Consider the following 18,966-nt stretch of genomic DNA (forward strand, 5'->3'; position numbering starts at 1 on the left):
AATAGCGCTACCACATTATACTGGCCATTGTGTATAGCAGACAAATCGTGATCGCATGAACCTGCTGCTGTAAGTGGGGACTGTATACAATAAATGTAAATGTTTTTGTTTGATTTACCTTTTTGTCACAGGTGAGCTGCCTCTTTACTCCCCCAGAAATAAATGACCACTTATCTTAGAAATCATCTTTATAGGAGTGAAGAATATAAATTGCAGAGATCTCGTCAATTAAATTAGAGTGTCAGTCACAAAGCTGGGCTGATATTCAACTCGCTACAAAGAGAAGTAAATGTAATTAATACTGATATTCTTGCAGTGTCTAAAGTAGACATGAAGGTGCAACTTGTGTATTAAACAATTTGTTCACGTCCATTTTACAATTCTTGTGATAGATACTGCAGACCTACGAAGCAGCTGAACCAGTGGCTAATGGTAGTGACCTTTTTTCATTCTCTGGATATGGGCATCACTGGCAAGGCCGCCATTTATTGCCCATCCCTAGTTGCTCTGAGAAGGTAACTGAGTGGCTTACTCAGCCACTTCAAAGGGCAGTTATAACTCAACCGTGTTGGTGTGGGACTGGAGTCACATGTAGGCCACACCAGGTAAGGACGCCAGTGAACTAGTTGACTTTTTACAACAACCTAACAGCTTTATGGTTACCTTTTCAACAGATTTTTTAAACTGAATTAAAATTCTTAAACCGCCGTGGTGGGATTTGAACTCATTATTGAACTCTGGATTACTAGACCAGTAAAATAACCACTACGCTACTACACTTGATTGGCCTGGACTAAAAAGCCCTGGCACCACAGGATAGAAACAAAGTGAACTCATTATAATTTATACACACAGGTATTTATTAAAGGCAGTTTATATTTAAGCAGTAAGCATGCAGTGATGTCTGAACAGATTTGCTGGTTCAGCACTGGGCCATTTCTGAATGTACTGGTCTTCGCTTGGAGGATCATTAAGAACACAAGAAATAGGAGCAGGAGTAGGCCATATGGCCCCTCGAGCCTGCTCCGCCATTCAATCACATCAGGGCTGATCTTCGACCTCAATCCACTTTCCCACCCGACCCCCATATCCCTTGATTCCCCTAAAGTCCAAAAATCTATCTATCTTGGCTTTGAATATACCCAACGACTCCGCATCCACAGGCTTCAGGGATGGAGAATTCCAAAGATTCACAACCCTCTTGAGTGAAGAAATTCCTCCTCATTTCAGTCTTAAATGGCCGACCCCTTATCCTGAGACCATGCCCCCTAATTCTAGACTCACCAGCCAGGGGAAACAACCTCTCAGCATCTACCCTGTCAAGCCCCCTCAGAATCTTATATGTTTAGACTTATGTCAGAGAGTATAGGCCCATTCTACTCAACCTCTCCTCATAGGACAACCCTCTCATCCCAGGAATTAATTTAGTGAACCTTCGTTAAGCTGTCTCTAAGGCAAGTATATCCTTCCTTAGATAAGGAGACCAAAACTTTACAGAGTACTCCAGGTGAGGTCTCACTGAAGCCCTGTACAATTGTAGTAAGACTTCCTTACTCTTGTACTCCAACCCCCTTGCAATAAAGGCCAACATGCCATTTGCTTTCCTAATTGCTTGCTGTACCTGCATGCTACCTTTTTGTGTTTCTTGTATGAGGACATCTAAGTCTCTCTGAGCACCAACATTCACTAGTTTCTTATCATTTAAAAAATATTCTGTTTTTCTATTCTTCCTACCAAAGTAAATAACCTCACATTTCCCAAATCATATTCCATCTGCCACCTTCTTGCCCACTCACTTAACCTGTCTATATCCCTTTGCAGACTCTTTGTGTCCTCCACACAGCTTACTTTCCCCCCCAGCTTTGTATCGTCAGCAAACTTGGATACATTACACTCGCTCCCTTCATCTAAGTCATTAATATAGATTGTAAATAGCTGAGGCCCAAGCACCGATCCTTGCGGCATCCCACTAATTACAGCGTGCCAACCTGAAAATGACCTGTTTATCCCTACTCTCTGTTTTCTTTCCGTTTACCATTCCTCTATTCATGCTAATATGTTACCCCAACCCCATGAGCCCTTATCTTGCGTAACAACCTTTTATGTGGCACCTTATCGAATGCCTTTTGAAAATCCAAATATACCACATCCACTGGTTCCCCTGGTTTACCGTGCTAGTTACAGCCTCAAAAAACTCAGTAAATTTGTCAAACATGATTGCCCTTTCATAAAACCGTGTTGACTCTGCTTAATCATATTATGATGTTCTAAGTGCCCTGTTACCACTTCCTTAATAATGGATTCCAGCGTTTTCCCAATGACTGATGTCAGGCTAACTGGCCTGTAGTTCCCTGTTTTCTCTCTTCCTCCTGTCTTGAATAGCGTGGTTACATTTGCTACCTTCCAACCTGCTGGGACTGTTCTAGAACCTATGGAATTTTGGAAGATCACAATCAGTGCATCCACTATACCTGCAGCCACCTCTTTTAGAACCCTCGAATGTAGACAATCAGGTCCAGGGGATTTATCAGCTTTTAGTCCCATTAGTTTCTCCAGTACTTTTTCTGTACTGATATAAATTACTTTAAGTTCCTCACTCTCATTAGCCCCTTGGTTCCTAACTATTTCTGGTATGCTTTTTGTGTCTTCTACTGTGAAGACAGATACAAAATATTTGTTTAACGTATCTGCCATTTCCTGATTTCCCCATTATAATTTTTCCTGTCTCAGCCTCTAAGGGACCAAAGTTTACTTTTGCTACTCTCTTCCTTTTTACGTCCATGTAGAAGCTCTTACAATCCGTTTTTATATTTCTTGCTAGCTTACTTTCATATTCTATTTTCTCCCTTTTTATCAATTTTTTGGTCGTCCTTTGCTGGTTTCTAAAACTCTCCCAATCCTCAAGTTTACTGCTCTTGGCAACATTATAGGCCTCTTCTTTTAACCTAATACTATCCTTAACTTTTTTAGTTAGCTACGGATGGATCACTTTTCCCGTGGAGTTTTTATTTCTCAATGGAATGTGTATTTGTTGACAATATTGAAATATTTCTTTAAATGTTTGCCATTGTTTATCAAACGTCATACCCTTGAATCTAATTTCCCAATCTACCTTAGCCAACTCACCCCTCATACCTATGTAATTGGCTTTATTTAAGTTTAAGACTCTAGTTTCTGACTTAAGTATGTCACTCTCAAACTCAATGTGAAATTCTATCATTATGATCACTCTTCCCCAGAGGATCCTTTACTGTCAGATTACAAATTAACCCTATCTCATTACACAGTACATGATCTAATATAGCCTGTTCCCTCCATGGTTCCATGACTCATTGTTCTTGGAAACCGTCGCGAATGCATTCCATGAACTCGTCCTCCAGACCACCTTTGCCAATTTGATTTGCCCAGTCTATATGAAGATTAAAGTCCCCCACGATAACTGCATTACCTTTGTCACTAGCTCCTATTATTTCATGATTAATACTCTATCCAACGGTATAGCTACTATTAGGGGGCCTATAAATTGCTCCCACAGAGTTTTCTGCCCCTTGTTATTTCTTATTTCCACCCAAATAGATTCTACTTCCTGATCTTCAGTCTTTTTGCGCTGAGCAAATGTATTTATATGCTTTGGTGAGGTTTTTTTGCTGAATTGTTGAGAGGCCTGTGTTGTGTAAGTAGTATTGTTGAAGAAGTAAATGCTGGTGATGGATATGGTTAAGAAGTTATCCATAATGTGACAGATTTGGGGAGGAAAATAGATTTACTTTTGATGAAGTGTAAAATATAATGGCAGTCATCAAAGCATTCCACATGAAGGCTTGATGTGGTTTCATTCATGTTGTACCACTAATTGAATGGAACTTGTGTGCAATCAGATGCACGCTTGTTGACAAATATAGATATATTTAGCTAGGATGTTAGGCATGTGAGCAGTAGGGGCACAGTGGCTGAATTTGGAGATCTGTGACAGCCTGGCTTGGCTTAAGGTCACATAACGAATAACATGGTGATGAGTTTCATGACATGTGACTGTGGAGATCAGAATGTGAAATATTTGGAATGAAACCAGCACTACAGAAAGCCCCAGCTCCTGAGACACAGATGCGGTGTCACTGCAAATAATAAGAAAATGCCTACAAATGCAATCTGCTATAGGTTTGGTCTCAGTTGTACCTTGCTTATGTGACTGTTATTCCTTGCCTGGTGAGCTGTGATTTAAGTTGGCCATCTGAAGAATGTGCACATATGGAGGACAGTGAAAATCTTATGATAAGTCAACTAGTGCAGCTTTTGTGGATTCCTAATGGTATGGATTGAGGCCTGGTGAATTTACACCATTTGCTCTGGACCAAGTAACGGTGTATGGCACATGGGAGCCAGTGGAACTGATTTTACTAATAGGAATTTTTAAAATAAAAATTCTCTCTAGCTCTGTTGATACTGCAGTTTAATTCAGTAGTTTTGCTCTTGGATGTTGCTAAACCAATTTTAAATGTGATCACAAAAGCTTCAGTAAAAATTACAAGATCAAACCAAGATTTCCATCCATCTGAAATGATTGGTGGTAGTTTGCTTTGGGAACTAAATTTACATTCTGTATGTTGCAGTTTATTGCTTATATTCTAACCATAGTATGTATTCATGTTATTTTTTGCATTGAGTAAATTTCTGAAGTTTTTATTACAATACCTTTAACTTTATAATCTGTAACTTAATGAAAAAAATAGAGAGATTTGTGTGAATGGATTTTGGGTATAACACCTATTTCAGATTGCTAGGATAGAAGTGTTTAAAATTATAAAAGGGTGGTGACATGGTCGGCAGAAGCAGACTGTTTCCAGTAGTTGAGGGACCATAGATACAAGATTAAATGCAAAAGATTCAGAACAGAGTGGAATAGAAATTTCTTTACACAGTTGTGAGGCTGTAGAATTCACTTCCAGGGTTTATGGTTGATGCAGAAACGTTGTCAACATTCCAAATTGGATTGGGTAGGTGGATGAAGGGAAAAGGGATGAAGAGATATGGGAACAAGGTGGGAAAATGTTCGTACCATTTGCTTGTGTGAGGGTAAATGACGACGTGGACGGGTTGGGCCACATGGCCTGTTTCTGTGTTGTAAACTGTATGTCTAGTAACTGAAACCGAAGTGCCATTCCTGATCGTGGATGCAGTAATGTTGAAAACACTGCAGGGGTGTGCTGAATTTATATATATTTGGATGTTATTAGCTCTCTCTGTGTTCAGATAATTAATGTTTTGTGAATATTTTTATCCCTTTTTGAACACGATACTGTATTCCACATGACCGTTCAGAGTTACAAGGAACCTTAAACAAATGATATGTTGATTCTTTGAGCAAGCAACACCAATACAGTGTTTTCTTTTTCAGACACAAATAATCACTAGCTGCTGTGGAGTGTGGTCATTAATAATACATGAGCTCCATGGTTTAATCATATGTTGTTGTCTTTGATGCTTTAAAAATGTATAATTATTTACTGATAACTGCTTTCTGCGTTTTAGGATAAAATGTCACTCTAGGTTTGGTAATGTGTGTAAGTAGGAATATAAACTATGGGTCATATGCTCATATTGCAGACAAAGACTGCTATCTACACAGAAAATATTTAAATTGATTTTTAAAAATAATCCAGCCAAAATGGTGTATTGTTACAAAATATGGCCATATTTAAAGGTTGTTTGCCAAATTATTGAAAAATATCTAAATTATGAATGTTCAAATATTGAAAGTGGTGAATAATAAAACCAGTCCTGGAAAAATTAGTCATCTTTCAAACGTTTCAGTCCTCTTTTTAAAAAAAAAGGATACAAGCACAGGCCTTTGAGATAGTAGGGGAGGACCTCATTGAAGAGTCATTCATAGGAGCTCAGGCATGTGGAAAGAAGCATTGTGCTTTGTCAGGAGGAAGCCGTTTTATGTACTGCTTCCTGCAACAGTTCAAATCCATTTCATGGCAGCTAAAATATTTTTTCAGTCTGTACAATATTCTCTTTGCAGGTTTTAAATGACAGACAGAATCTAAAAGCAGTGCAGATGATTCGATGATTGGGAAAGATTATTTTTGAGACAAAGGCTGGAATAAGGAAGCGCAGAGGAAGGATGAGTCTGCTAAAACCTAGTGGGCTGAAAGCTCCCAGCAAGATTGCCAAACCGGGGAGCACCGCAGTGAAGCAAGCTGCTTCTTCACAATCAGCAAGTAAGTCATTAGAATCTCCAGTCTAGACTTTATGCACGTTGTAAATGAAGGCTAAGTTTACCATTGTAAATTTCTTTGTGCAAGATTATGCTGCTTAAATCCTGGAGCAGTGCCTCATTAAATTTACTGGATGGAAGCATGTAATGAGATTCAATGCATAGTTCTTACTACGGTCTTACCTTTGTACGGTCTGTTTGGTTTTAAGCTTTGATTGATGCAATTAAATCGTATGCTATAATACAAATCTAAGGTATTGTTTTAGGATACAATATAGTAAAACATATAATTTGATATGAACACTTTTCCACAGGTTAGTGAATCAAATTTTTAAAAAATGGATCAACCTTTTTAATTGCTGTAATATTGCATTGTTTTATGTTCAGTTTGTATGCTTATTGTTGCACACAATGGGGAACAGAGGAATACCCAATTTGTTCAATGAGTAGTTATAAAAATGAGTTCTGAAGGTATTCTTGAATCATGTGGAGTAAATTGGATATTTTCTATATATTCTATTTATACAATGTGTTTACAAATATAAAAAGCTTTTGTTTGTATTCATTTTTGAACACTGGCACTATTCCAGTATAGATTAGACTTTAATACTTAATGAGGCCCTTGCTTAGTTGATTGGTCAGTTTGTGCTGCCACAATCAACATTTTATGAATTAAGTAAAATGAAATTCAAATGGAAGCTGTCTTGGGGGGAGGGGGAGAGAAAGGGAAAGAGTAATTCTGTTAAGGAAAGAAATTAACACATGCATTTTTGAGAATATAATGGAAGATGAGCTGCACTGGACCTGCAGTGATAAACCACTGGATGGAACCAGGTTTGGCGAGGGGGAAACATGATTGGTGACAGGAAGGAACTGGTGATATGTGTCAGGTAATACTTAGGGTCTCTATTGGACTCTTGATCTCTCCTCTGTGTCTCTGCCTGCTTTGAATATTTTTTGTGAAGTGAACCATTTAAAAAAAAATGGGAGTTTTTAAATTTTAAAATTTTAACATTTCTAATAAAATTCTAGATAATGTATACAAGTTGTTTCAGAACTGTTCGTAAAAATTACTTTAAAATGATACTTTGCCACTGTGTGCCACCATCTGTACATTAAAGCTAAAAATTGTTCCTGTATAAAAGAGGCCTATATGGCCATGCAACCTTTTTTCTTCTGTCTTTGTGCTCTTCTCCATTTGTAACAAGCTTCATCTTTTTTTCTTTTTGTCTCTGTTCTTCAATTATTATCTTTTCCTGATGGCTGCTGAGAAGGAGGGTGTTACAACTGCACACAGTTGCAAAAGAAATGGCAGAAATCATAGTAAAGTAGGGAAAAGGATAGACGCATTTAAAAAAAACTGAAGTTAAGAAAAAAGACAAACTATACAAATCCATTCTGCAAATTGCATTACTTCCCCATGTCCCTTCCTGTGTTTGCTATGTCTCCTTCCTAGAATGGAAGGGCAAAAAAAAGTCCAGTCTTTGTTAGTTCTTGAGTTTTTTGATTTTTGATCTGGAAACATTTATTTTAACGAAACAAAATGAGGGGTGGGGAAAGGGAAACAAGAGAACAATGTGGATTTAGTAATGGCAATACAAAGGTAACCAGGAAAGAACAGAAATCCAGAGCTCCCCTGAGGGGTCAGCTAATAAAGGTACAGTACTGCCTAGTGTGGAACTGAGTCATAGAGACCTGGATGGTACCAGATTTAGTCTCTGGTTTGTGTTGAGTTAGCAGATCACAACTGGAATGGCGGTGGGGTGCCAGAATTAGTGCCCTTCAGCTGGTGAAAGGAAAAAAATCAGTCAAGGTCTGCACTTCTGGTTGCTGTTAAGTGATTCCTGCCTGAAAGTGCATGTGCTAACATTGGAGGAGGACAACCTCAGTTGTGATGTCCGCTACAGTTGAATAGTTTGCTGATATTCACCGTTTAGATTCACACATGGAGAATGTCCACTTGAATGAGAGACCAGGGTGTGCCCATAGAACTATGTCCTTAGCATGAGTCCCCACCATGGAGAAGAGAAAAGGAGGGGTGGGGGGGACTGGGTAAATGAAAATAAGTGAAGCCAAAACAGCTGCAGGTCTGGTATGAACAGCTGGAACTGAATGTGGATTATATTAGAAATATCAGCACAAGGGGAAATACAGTGTTCAAAGCTCAATACAATTTTATTCAGTGATTTATCTGTAACAAAGCATTGGTGGTTGATATCCTTACGTGTATTGTATAATTGGTTCTAAACAATACTGAAAAAGGGCAAAAAAAGGCATTTACTCTAGAATTGCATAGAATCTAAAGCACGGAAACAGGCCATTGGACCCAACTGATCTTTGCCGGTGTTAATACCCCACATGAGCCTCCTCCCACGCGAATTACTTCTTCCCACCCTGCCCCCATATCTCTTCTATTCTCCTTGATGTATGCAGCACTAAACAAAATAACGCATGAAAGAATCTTTGCAGAGTGCACTTATTGATATTAAATAAAGAATATGTTCTGGTTAGTCATAGCACATGATATTAATTACAAGTGAGGTTAATTAAATTACTTGTGAGCATAGATATTGATTGTATGTCTTGGTTATAGTAGCATCAGTGTACAGTTCTGCGAAGTGTGGCACAATCCCCCCACATACCTCCCAACCATAATTGTTTCATGGAGGCTAAGTACTTCCTTATAGGGATGGGGAGAGGGTAAATCAGAGTAATAGTCATCGTAAGGTCACTTTTGTGCACCTTTTTTAGGGGTTACCTTCAGAGCAGTGCAAGTAGAGGACTGGAAGCATGTCATTCCCCCCCGCTCCCACGAAGCGTGCCACCGCCCTCTCCACGAAGCATGCCACCGCCCTCTCCACGAAGCGTGCCACCGCCCTCTCCACGAAGCGTGCCACCGCCCTCTCCACGAAGCGTGCCACCGCCCTCTCCACGAAGCGTGCCACCGCCCTCTCCACGAAGCGTGCCACCGCCCTCTCCACGAAGCGTGCCACCGCCCTCTCCACGAAGCGTGCCACCGCCCTCTCCACGAAGCGTGCCACCGCCCTCTCCACGAAGCGTGCCACCGCCCTCTCCACGAAGCGTGCCACCGCCCTCTCCACGAAGCGTGCCACCGCCCTCTCCACGAAGCGTGCCACCGCCCTCTCCACGAAGCGTGCCACCGCCCTCTCCACGAAGCGTGCCACCGCCCTCTCCACGAAGCGTGCCACCGCCCTCTCCACGAAGCGTGCCACCGCCCTCTCCACGAAGCGTGCCACCGCCCTCTCCACGAAGCGTGCCACCGCCCTCTCCACGAAGCGTGCCACCGCCCTCTCCACGAAGCGTGCCACCGCCCTCTCCACGAAGCGTGCCACCGCCCTCTCCACGAAGCGTGCCACTCCCCCTGTGGTGGACGAATGACAAAGTTTAGTAAGCAATACCTTTTGTTTTTCATGCAGATATTATTCTCTTAATCTTCTATATACATTCCATTAATAACATCTGACTTTGTACGGCTTTTCTTGCCCAAGAAAATCAATCATAGCTACCGTTTGATGTCTTTTTATTTCTACTGTTATTTCTTCACTAATAGTTGAGACTGCATTATGTATAGCCTAATGTTCCATTTTATTTACTTGTTGATGTATTGCTATTATTTAGTTACCTTTTCTAGTAGTAGAAAATTTGACCAAAGTTCCTTGATCGTTCCAATGTAGAAACACAAACTTGAAGTGGGCAATATAGAAATAAATGATTTTGAATACAGATATTTTGGTTTTAAATGAATAAAATGCTTAATTAGGTGCTCTGAGTTAAAGCTGACCAGCAATTACGTATTCCAGTTGTTTTTCTTGAGAAAAATTACTGTAACCCGTTTTCCAAATTATTTCTGGCAGTCTCTTCTTCCATTATAGTTTTGTGCCAAATTGCTGTTACGAGTTTATATATAAATATAACCAATTTCTACAAGATTAGTATTTGTACTCCCACTGGGAAAATTGGCAGTTTGCATATCTGTTCTTGTGGAATGTTGGTATCATTGGAACGGAAATCCTACTGCATGTCAGCTTCACTTAGTTGGTAGGACTTCACTTCTAGGTTGTGGGTTCAAGCCACACTGTAGGACTTTAGCATGTAACGTGGACTGACATTCCAGTGTATGACTTGTGGGTATGCTGTAGGTGCCATCCTTTGGCTGATAATTTAAACTGAGGTCTCATCTGCTGGTTCAGTTGGATATTAAAGATCCATGACACTATTCAAAGAAAAATGGGGAATCTCTCTGGTGTTATAGTCAACATTCCTCCCTCAACCAATGCCACCAAAAAAAACAAGATAACTGGACATTCAACTCATGGCTGTTTGTGGGCATAGGCACAGAATGGCATTTGTTTACATTAACAAGTGCCACACTCTAAAAGTAATTGTGTGAAGCGCTTTCAGATATTTTGAGCCGATTAAATACAAGAATACAAGCTATATAAATACAAGGATATTTTTTTTAAAGTAGGCATGCTTGAGAACTTTTGGTTATACTGAGACTGGTAAAACTTAGGCTTTATGTCAAACTTGATCGTAAATACCAATTGGATTTGAAGCTGAAAATCTGAATCACCCAAAAAATTTTATCGATCTGGAACATATTAGAAAATGTTATTCAGGCATATAGCGATTACCATTATAAAGCGCGCCTGGTACCAGCAAAAGATTGTTAATTTGTCCTGCTGATTATAATTTTGTTAAATACTTTTCAAAAGCCGTGATCCAAGCAATTACTTTGCTGATGAGAAAGAACTTGCATTTATATATTGCCTTTCATGTCTTCAAGAAGTCCCAAAGCACTTCACAATGAATTACATTTTTGAAGTTCAATCAAGTTGATTTGTTTAGTTTTGGAGGCAAATGTGGCAGCCAATTTCTGCATAGCAAGGTCCCACAAACAGCAAGTGAGATAAATGACCAGTTAATCTGTTTTGATGATGTTGGTGGAGGGATGAAAAGGGTGCTATATAAATGCAAGTTGTTGTTGAGCGTCAGCCTAGCTTATGTCTGAAGTCCTTAATTGGGGCTTGAACCCTTAACATTCTGACTGCTGACAGAATGTTTACCAGCTGAGCCAAACTGATGAGATCACCACTTCATTTGTACAGAAAAGAGAATTGAAAATAACTTGCTTCTGCTTTTTTAAATCCATAGTCTGACTTGAAAGCATTTATGACTTTGGAAACTTGCACTTTGACCTTTCCAATTGGCTTTCTTATTCAGAAAGTCTCCCAAACCTCAATATAACTACCTCCTCCACCCACCCCCACCCTGTACCCCGGCTAAATATAATAGGGAGACAAACTTAACTTTATTGAGGATTCTTGGATATGGAATAATGAGGTTTAATTATAGATATACAATGTAGCTTTAGATCAGAAAAATATTTGTTGCTCTGTTCTACTGTGAGTCAGCTAATCTCAATCAGGGTGGTGGTAGGAGTGCTACAATTCAATTCAGTAACTCTAGGTTAGGGAAGGGAAAATTGGACAGAATTTCTGGTCCTGATTGCTGTCCAACAAACCCTACTGGAAAATATACACATGTGGATGTCAATTGAGAACAAGATTGGGCTCGGCTGTGTTGTCTGCCCCAATTTAATAATCTCTTTACCCTGACTGTCAATAATAACAAATAAACAGCCATTTGCATTTGGTTCTAGACAGGGATTGATGCTCATAGAACCGTACCCCAACAAGGAATTAGTGCGGAGAGGAAATGAGAGAAGATTTAAAAAATAACAATTGGAATTATGTTTTCAAAAATAATTTGGACATCTTTTTCTCTATATTAACAGCATCTGTTGCTGCTACAGCAAAAACGTCACCTGGAGAGAAGTCACCACCAAGTGTAGCCACGACAGAGGCACAGGAAGAATTTGTGGATGACTTTACAATTGGAGAACGCATCTGGGTAAATGGTAGTAAGCCTGGGTACATCCAGTTCGTTGGTGAGAGTCAATTTGCTCCAGGCCAGTGGGCTGGAATTGTTTTGGATGAACCAATTGGTAAAAATGATGGTTCAGTTGCCGGGGTTCGATATTTCCAGTGTGAACCATTGCGTGGAATATTTACAAGACCTTCAAAACTGTCTCGAAGGCCAGTGACAGATGGTGAAGCCAATGGTTCACAGACGCATGCAGCATCTGTTTCCAGAGCCACATCACCAACAGCTACATCGGCCAGTGTTGCGACAGCTCCATCTACACCAACTGCACAAAAAGCAGCATTAGGTGCATCTATTGCAGCTCAGGAACCTGCAACGCCTTCAGCCATGACCAATCTCTTAAAAACAGCAAGTGAATCAGTGTCAAACCTTTCGGAAGCCGGCTCTGTTAAGAAGGGAGAACGTGAATTAAAGATCGGAGACCGTGTCCTGGTAGGTTTGCTAACTATTTAATGTTATTTTTTGATGAGGTCCTGCACAAGTGGCTTTCACACATCATACACAAAGAGAAGAAACAGAATGAGTAATTCACCAGTGTGGTATGCTAAACTCTGCCCCCACCCTCCAAAATCCACTCCCTAGTCTTGCTGGACCCCAGAACCTTGTCCCACTCCCAGATCTCAGGATCCCCATGGTGCTCACAAACTTCTAGCTGTAATCCCAGTGCTTCTTGATCCTAGGACTGGCCCCAATGCTCCCAGACCCTGAGACATCCCTCCAGAATTCTTCCAAGTCCCAGGACTCCTCTCCTTGTAATTTCAGATCCCATGACCTGCCCCAATGGTCGTAGAACCTTCCTCCCAGTGCTCCTGGACCATAGGGCCCCTCAAAGTACGGCTACACCCTCAGACCCTATGCAACAACAACTTGCATTTATATAGTGCATTTAACATAGTAAAACATCCAAAGGCACTTCACAGGAGCGATTTTCAAGCAAAATTTGATACTGAGCTACATAAGGAGATATTAGGACAGGTGACCAAAAGCTTGGTCCAAGAGGTAGGTTTTAAGGAGTGTCTTAAAGGAGGAGAGAAAGGTAGAGTGGTTTAGGGAGGGAATTCCAGAGCTTAGGACCAAGGCAGCTGAAGGCGCAGCCACCAATGGTGGAGCAATTTAAAAGGGGGATGCGCAAGTGGTAAGAATTGGAGGAGCGCAGAGATCTCGGAGGGTGGTAGGGCTGGAGGAGGTTACAGAGATCTAGAGGGACGAGGCCATGGAGGGATTTGAATGCAAGGATGAGAATTTTAAAATCGAGGCATTCCTGGACCGGGAACCAATGTAGGTCAGCGAGCACAAGGTTGACAGGTGAACGGCATTTGGAGCGAGTTAGGATACGGGCAGCAGAGTTTTGGATGAGCTCAAGTTTATGGAGGGTAGAAGATGGGAGATCAGGAGAGTATTGGGACAGTCAAGTCTAGAGGTAACAAAGGCATGAAATGAGGGTTTCAGCAGCAGAGGAGCTGGGGTGGAGATGGATGATATGGAGGTGGAAGTAGGCGGTCTTGGTGATGGAGCGGATATGTGGCTATGCCATACTCTGCGATCTCTTTCCAATGAATTCAGGGCTGATCCCAATGCCGATTGTTCTTTTTTTTTTCATGACCAAATTGATTTCTTTGTTTGAATATAGATGCATTAGCACTACTTATAATCTTTACTCAAAACATTTTTACCTGTCTGTTATAGAAGTGCAACCGTGTAATTTCAATATTCTTTCAACATGCCTTAAGAGTTGTTAAATACTGCGTTTACAAAATGTGTTTGCAACACTGTTTGTCAGAATAGCTGACTGTCATAAAAAGCAGAGTTGAACGTAGCTTGTAAATTCACAGAACAATGTCTCCACAAGTTTATTCAGAGAGCAGTTATTCAATCCACAACCTCTGCTATTAGCTGATCTCAGCTAGGGCAGCACTTCAGTTCACCGCAGCACCCCTGGGTTGGGGAGGGGAAAATTCAGTCACGCTTCTTGCATCTGATCATTATCCAGTGATCCCTGCTAGAACTGTACGGCCGTTTGCCAAGGAGCGATGCCATGTGCAGCTGAATAGCCTACTGACGCCATCAAAGCTCACATGAATAATTGCCACTTGGATGAAGTACCACAGAGTGACAGTGCCCATGGAACCATATCCCAACAAAATGTCAGTGCCTTAAGGACAGGGAGGGAAAGGAAACTAAGGGCCAAAAAGGGGAATTTAAAAAAGACTTTTTTTTCCACATAACAGATTAGTTACTATTATAAATTCATATCTGCTTGGGTTCAGTGGATACGGTCACTCCCCTCAGCCACCTGAGCATCTTTCTTTTATGGGAGTTGATTCTTGCTGCTCCATGTCTACTTTTACAATAGCATAACCTGGCCGGGTGACAATAATAGCCCTTGTGACCCTGACTGGATATTCGTGTCTTTTGCACGTGTGCTCCTGTGAAGGTGGACTGAGCTAACACTTGGTTAGACGAGGCTTGATACAGATTGTTAAGCTGCTCTATTTCACAGCAAGTGAACACACAGAGCAATGGTTACTAACAGATTCACTTAGTTCAATCAGTACAACTTATCTCCATGTAATGAAACAAAATAAACCTTACGCTATGCTTCCCCAATGAATGGGTCATCTTACTTGACTTAAACAACATATCTTCAAAATATTCTCTGGCATATCTAACCTCTTTACCTTTAACAAAAACCTGACTGCCCTCACAGCCTTCCTGTTGCAAAGCTTTTTGCTGTGTCCTTGTATGTCTCTTTATGTCTTCATCTTCGCTGACAAACAGACATTAAAGGGCTTTCCAAGGTAATGGATGTATGGCTGCCTTAGAATAGTATTATGGGATTCTTAATGTCCACCTGAACAGGTAGACAGGACCTCAACTTAAAATTTCATCTCAGACAATGCAGCACTTCCGCAGTACTGTACTGGTGTCAATCTAGATTGAGTCTTGGAATGGAATTTGACCCCTCAACCATCTAACTTAAATGCCAGAGTGTTACCTATCACATTTAGTACCTAACTAATATTTTGATAGCATGGAGCTAGCAGTCTACAATGAATTTTGATCCCTATGTAGAGTTGTGTCAGTGAGGTTTTTTTTAGCACTGTGATAGTTTGTGAATTGTAAAAGAAGATAATTATAAATTAAGCGTAGTGTGTAGTGGAACTTATAAGTAATGTATCCAAAACACAATTTGTATATATGGTTCCATCCAAGATCACAATTTGCAACAGTTGTCGAAAAATCATGTAGAGTTGTTGTAGTACAGCATCTTTATCAGTTTGCAAATTATTATTGAAAAGTAAAATATGCTGGCAATTCATATTAACTAATAATTATCTGCTGAGAATTTGCTATATTTAGTCTGCTTAGCTTCTGTGTGTATCCCATTTACATGTAAAATGTTAAGAGTAGTTTTTATTAACAGAAGAAGGAGCCTATAAAGATAAGCACTTTCAGTGGATAGTGCTTAATCCTGTATTTACTATCTCCCATAGGTTACTGTTAAACTACCATTTGCCTCTGAAGAATAGTTTTTATTGAAGACTGCCTTTGAGAGGCACGCAGACAAATATTTCAGGACAGGGAATAGATCCTTTGATAACCTTGGGTATTGTCATTGAGTACGCCTGTTCAGCTGAGGGGAACTCAGCATAATTTTTATTCCGGGATGCTGATTGAGTTGTTTATTGCTTCCTAAAGTGGGATTGCAGAAGTGTTTCTGTTGATGAGTTATGAATATTGCATACCTCAGCTACATCTACTTCAGGAACTGGATTGTGGCTCCTGATCAGCATCTAGAAAGGAAAATTAATGCCAGTCTCCATTCTGCCTGTCTGGAAAAAATTGTTTGAGCAATTGATCAGTTTGGTGGGAACTGCTGGTTCATCAATGGTAGCTTTTTAAAAAAATGTGATTTGATTGGTTGTTTTTGATGATTGCTGGGTGTTGATACCTTTCTTACTTTTCTAGTGCATGGAATTAGTTTTTGGTTTGTATTTAGCCAGAACATTTGAGCCAAACAGTATGGTTAACTTAACGGGTATTGGTGAATTAAGCCAGTCACAATTTTTTTGAGTTCTCGATGTGTGATGCTACAGACCTGTGGTATAGTTTTAATTAAATGGGTTTATTATACCTGGTGTTGTACAATGTTTCACAATCTGGTTGCTTAATATGGAAAGGAATTCTTGAAGTGCACTTGTCAATATGATCATTCAGCTCTTTAGATCAAATCCCTTATCTTTAAGTATGTAATATCTAAAATGGTGTTTATTTTGTACATATGATTCATACTTGTCACTCACCCAACTGTTAACTTTCACTTCTACATTTTTAGTTTTGTTTTACTTCATTTTTGGGATCCATGATTAAAATGTAACATTTTCTTGTACACATGAAATGTTCTGATATTTCCCAGACCTCTGCCAATGCCAGTGCGTAACAGCTGCTAGAAGTGCATGAAAATTATCCTCCTGATTCTGGCCATTTTTCCTTCCTTCCTGAGTGGACGTGGTTAACTTGTACTCAGCTCCTCCGATAATAGCAGGCCAGAGATAGGGAACCTGTGTGGGAGCAAATCCGTGTCCCATCGCTCCATGGTGAAGCATGTTTAAACTCCAATAGATCTCTTGTTACCTTGAAAATTTTGAGATAGAGGTTGCCTAAGAGTAGCTATTTTGTGTTCAACTTTTTTCCCCTGCTGCAACCCCAGACATGAAGATGGAATTAGGGAGTGTTGTCCACAGTCAATTTTCCATTCACATCATGATGTTACTTCAGGGGAGCTCTACACAAAACATCAGATGTTCTCACCCTCCTTATAAACTATAATCCTAAAGAAGAAAACATAGTAATGAGGAAGAACTGAGACATGAAGTGTAAGGGTGTCTCCCTTTATAATTCAGTAGAATACAAGCATCTTTCAAATAATTAGTCTTTTTCAATAATTTCTATTGAGTTTCTTTCACTTTGGCATCTACGGTGTAACCAAGTAGACAAAAAGGGGGCAATGGAATAGTTAACTTACTCAACTCATTAAAACTTAATGGCTTTGTACTTGTAGGTTATGAAGCCATTCTCCGTCGTTTTCCACTACTTATTTTGTATTTTCCATGTTCTTAGTGTAAACTATTACACTGTAAGATAAGTTTCAACAAATTAAGTATTAGTGTGTTATAATCACGTTACTTCATTTTTGTATATTTATAATAAATGACCTGACCATTGTAAAATGAAAATTGTCTTTTCCACACCTGATAATATGGAGACAAGTTTGTATTGACCCGACAATTTTTAGATGCTTCTTACTGCAGTCAGGCATGAGCTACTGACAGCACAGTGCTCTTTGATCCAATTTATTTATATGCAATAATCCATATTAGGTCTTTTGGCAGCCACTTTGGAAATGAGTGCTAAAGGCCAATAGTATCTTGATGAGTCAGCCTAGATGACCTGCAGTATTCACTTTTTCAGTTGCATGAAGCAGTTTACTGTGCTGCAGTCCTGCTATTTGCAATGTTATTCCATCTGTGGCCCTCAAAAGGTGTTGCTGAGAAGTTTTTCTTTTAACAAACATTGAAACAGTAATGTTAACTATTGTGGTTATTTCAGTCAAAGAAAAAAGGCAGTTTGATAACGTTACTGTCTCCTTTTACATCGGGGAGATTCATTGGCATTAATGTGTTCTCTCCATTGTCCCACAATATTGAGTCCCCTGGTATTTTATTACTGAATGTTTTTTTATTGGGAAAGGTTGTCAGAATATCTCGAAATGTTCTATGGAAATGAGAACTGGTTTGTTCTGTAATATCTGATGTGGCAATAGAATATCACACTTCTTTTGGCAGGTTTGGCAACCTCTAAAAGACCTGCTTTAAACAAACTTGAAAAGTATGCAATTGCCAGAAACAACTCTGATGTGTATTATATAGAAATTTTCCATCATATTTCCTCTTCTTTATCTGACCTATTCGCTCAATGCTAACACGTGCACTATCCAGCACATATTATTGGATAGCAATCAGGAATGGTTATGTTGGCTGCTTTTGTTTTCCTCCTTAGTTCAGGGGCACTGGGAACAAATTGTAGCACCCCTAATGTCACGTTGGATGCGTTTAGCAAAGACCAGGAATTGAAGCTGGAACATTTCTTGCTTGAGTGGTTTAGTATTATAACTTGCAGTGTGTTTACCTGACGAGCCATCGGGGGAACTGAAAGCACATTTTTATTTACCTTTCATGATATAGTGAAAAGGACCTAAATGGCACTATTGTTACTAATGGGTACGAAAGTAGCTCTTGTAGTTATCCTGCAGTTCTATCTAATTCCTTGGGATGCATTCACCGATATATAGTATTATCAATAGGATTAGAGCTGTGACATGGTAACGAATGCTATATTGCCAGACAATGGAATCTCCTAATTATGCAGCAATATGCTGTAGGGAATCCCTAAAGCTGAAACAGCAGTTACTTTTGAGTTTTTGTTTAAAAATTAAGTCATTTTTTTCAGGAAAAGTAAATTCGTACTTTAAATTTTTGATAGGCTTAACGTGAGTATTTCATCTAAGTCCTTTGAGGATAGATGTACTCTTAGTCATCCAAAAATTTCACAATTGTGTATTGCAGAATTTTTTAATACTATGTATATACAATGATTTCAAAGCAGTATAGTATTCTAGCATTTGTGTGTGTATTAATTGGCAATTATGTTGAAATTGCATAAATACGTAGAGGCTAGCTAGGCTGGCTGTGTATCATATTCATTTAGAGTGAAACTTG

At 39.7% G+C, this 18,966-nt stretch overlaps 1 protein-coding gene across 7 annotated transcripts in view; it reads left to right on the top strand.

Annotated features, from left to right (window-relative positions):
• The window catches only part of clip1a (CAP-GLY domain containing linker protein 1a), a 153,539-nt gene that overhangs the window by 24,792 nt on the left and 109,781 nt on the right, over window positions 1–18,966 (top strand). For 6 of the 7 annotated variants that reach the window (XM_068005770.1, XM_068005775.1, XM_068005776.1 and 3 more), the window contains exons 2-3: window positions 6,026–6,224; window positions 12,039–12,619. In XM_068005770.1, coding sequence (XP_067861871.1) covers window positions 6,128–6,224; window positions 12,039–12,619 — 678 coding nt within the window. In that variant the 5' untranslated portion in view covers window positions 6,026–6,127. Of the gene's footprint in view, window positions 1–4,213; window positions 4,310–6,025; window positions 6,225–12,038; window positions 12,620–18,966 lie in introns of those variants that run through there. The other variant, XM_068005772.1, reaches the window with a different exon arrangement.

Source organism: Heptranchias perlo, chromosome 25, assembly GCF_035084215.1.
Source record: "Heptranchias perlo isolate sHepPer1 chromosome 25, sHepPer1.hap1, whole genome shotgun sequence".
In the NCBI taxonomy this organism is placed as follows: Eukaryota; Metazoa; Chordata; class Chondrichthyes; order Hexanchiformes; family Hexanchidae; genus Heptranchias; species Heptranchias perlo.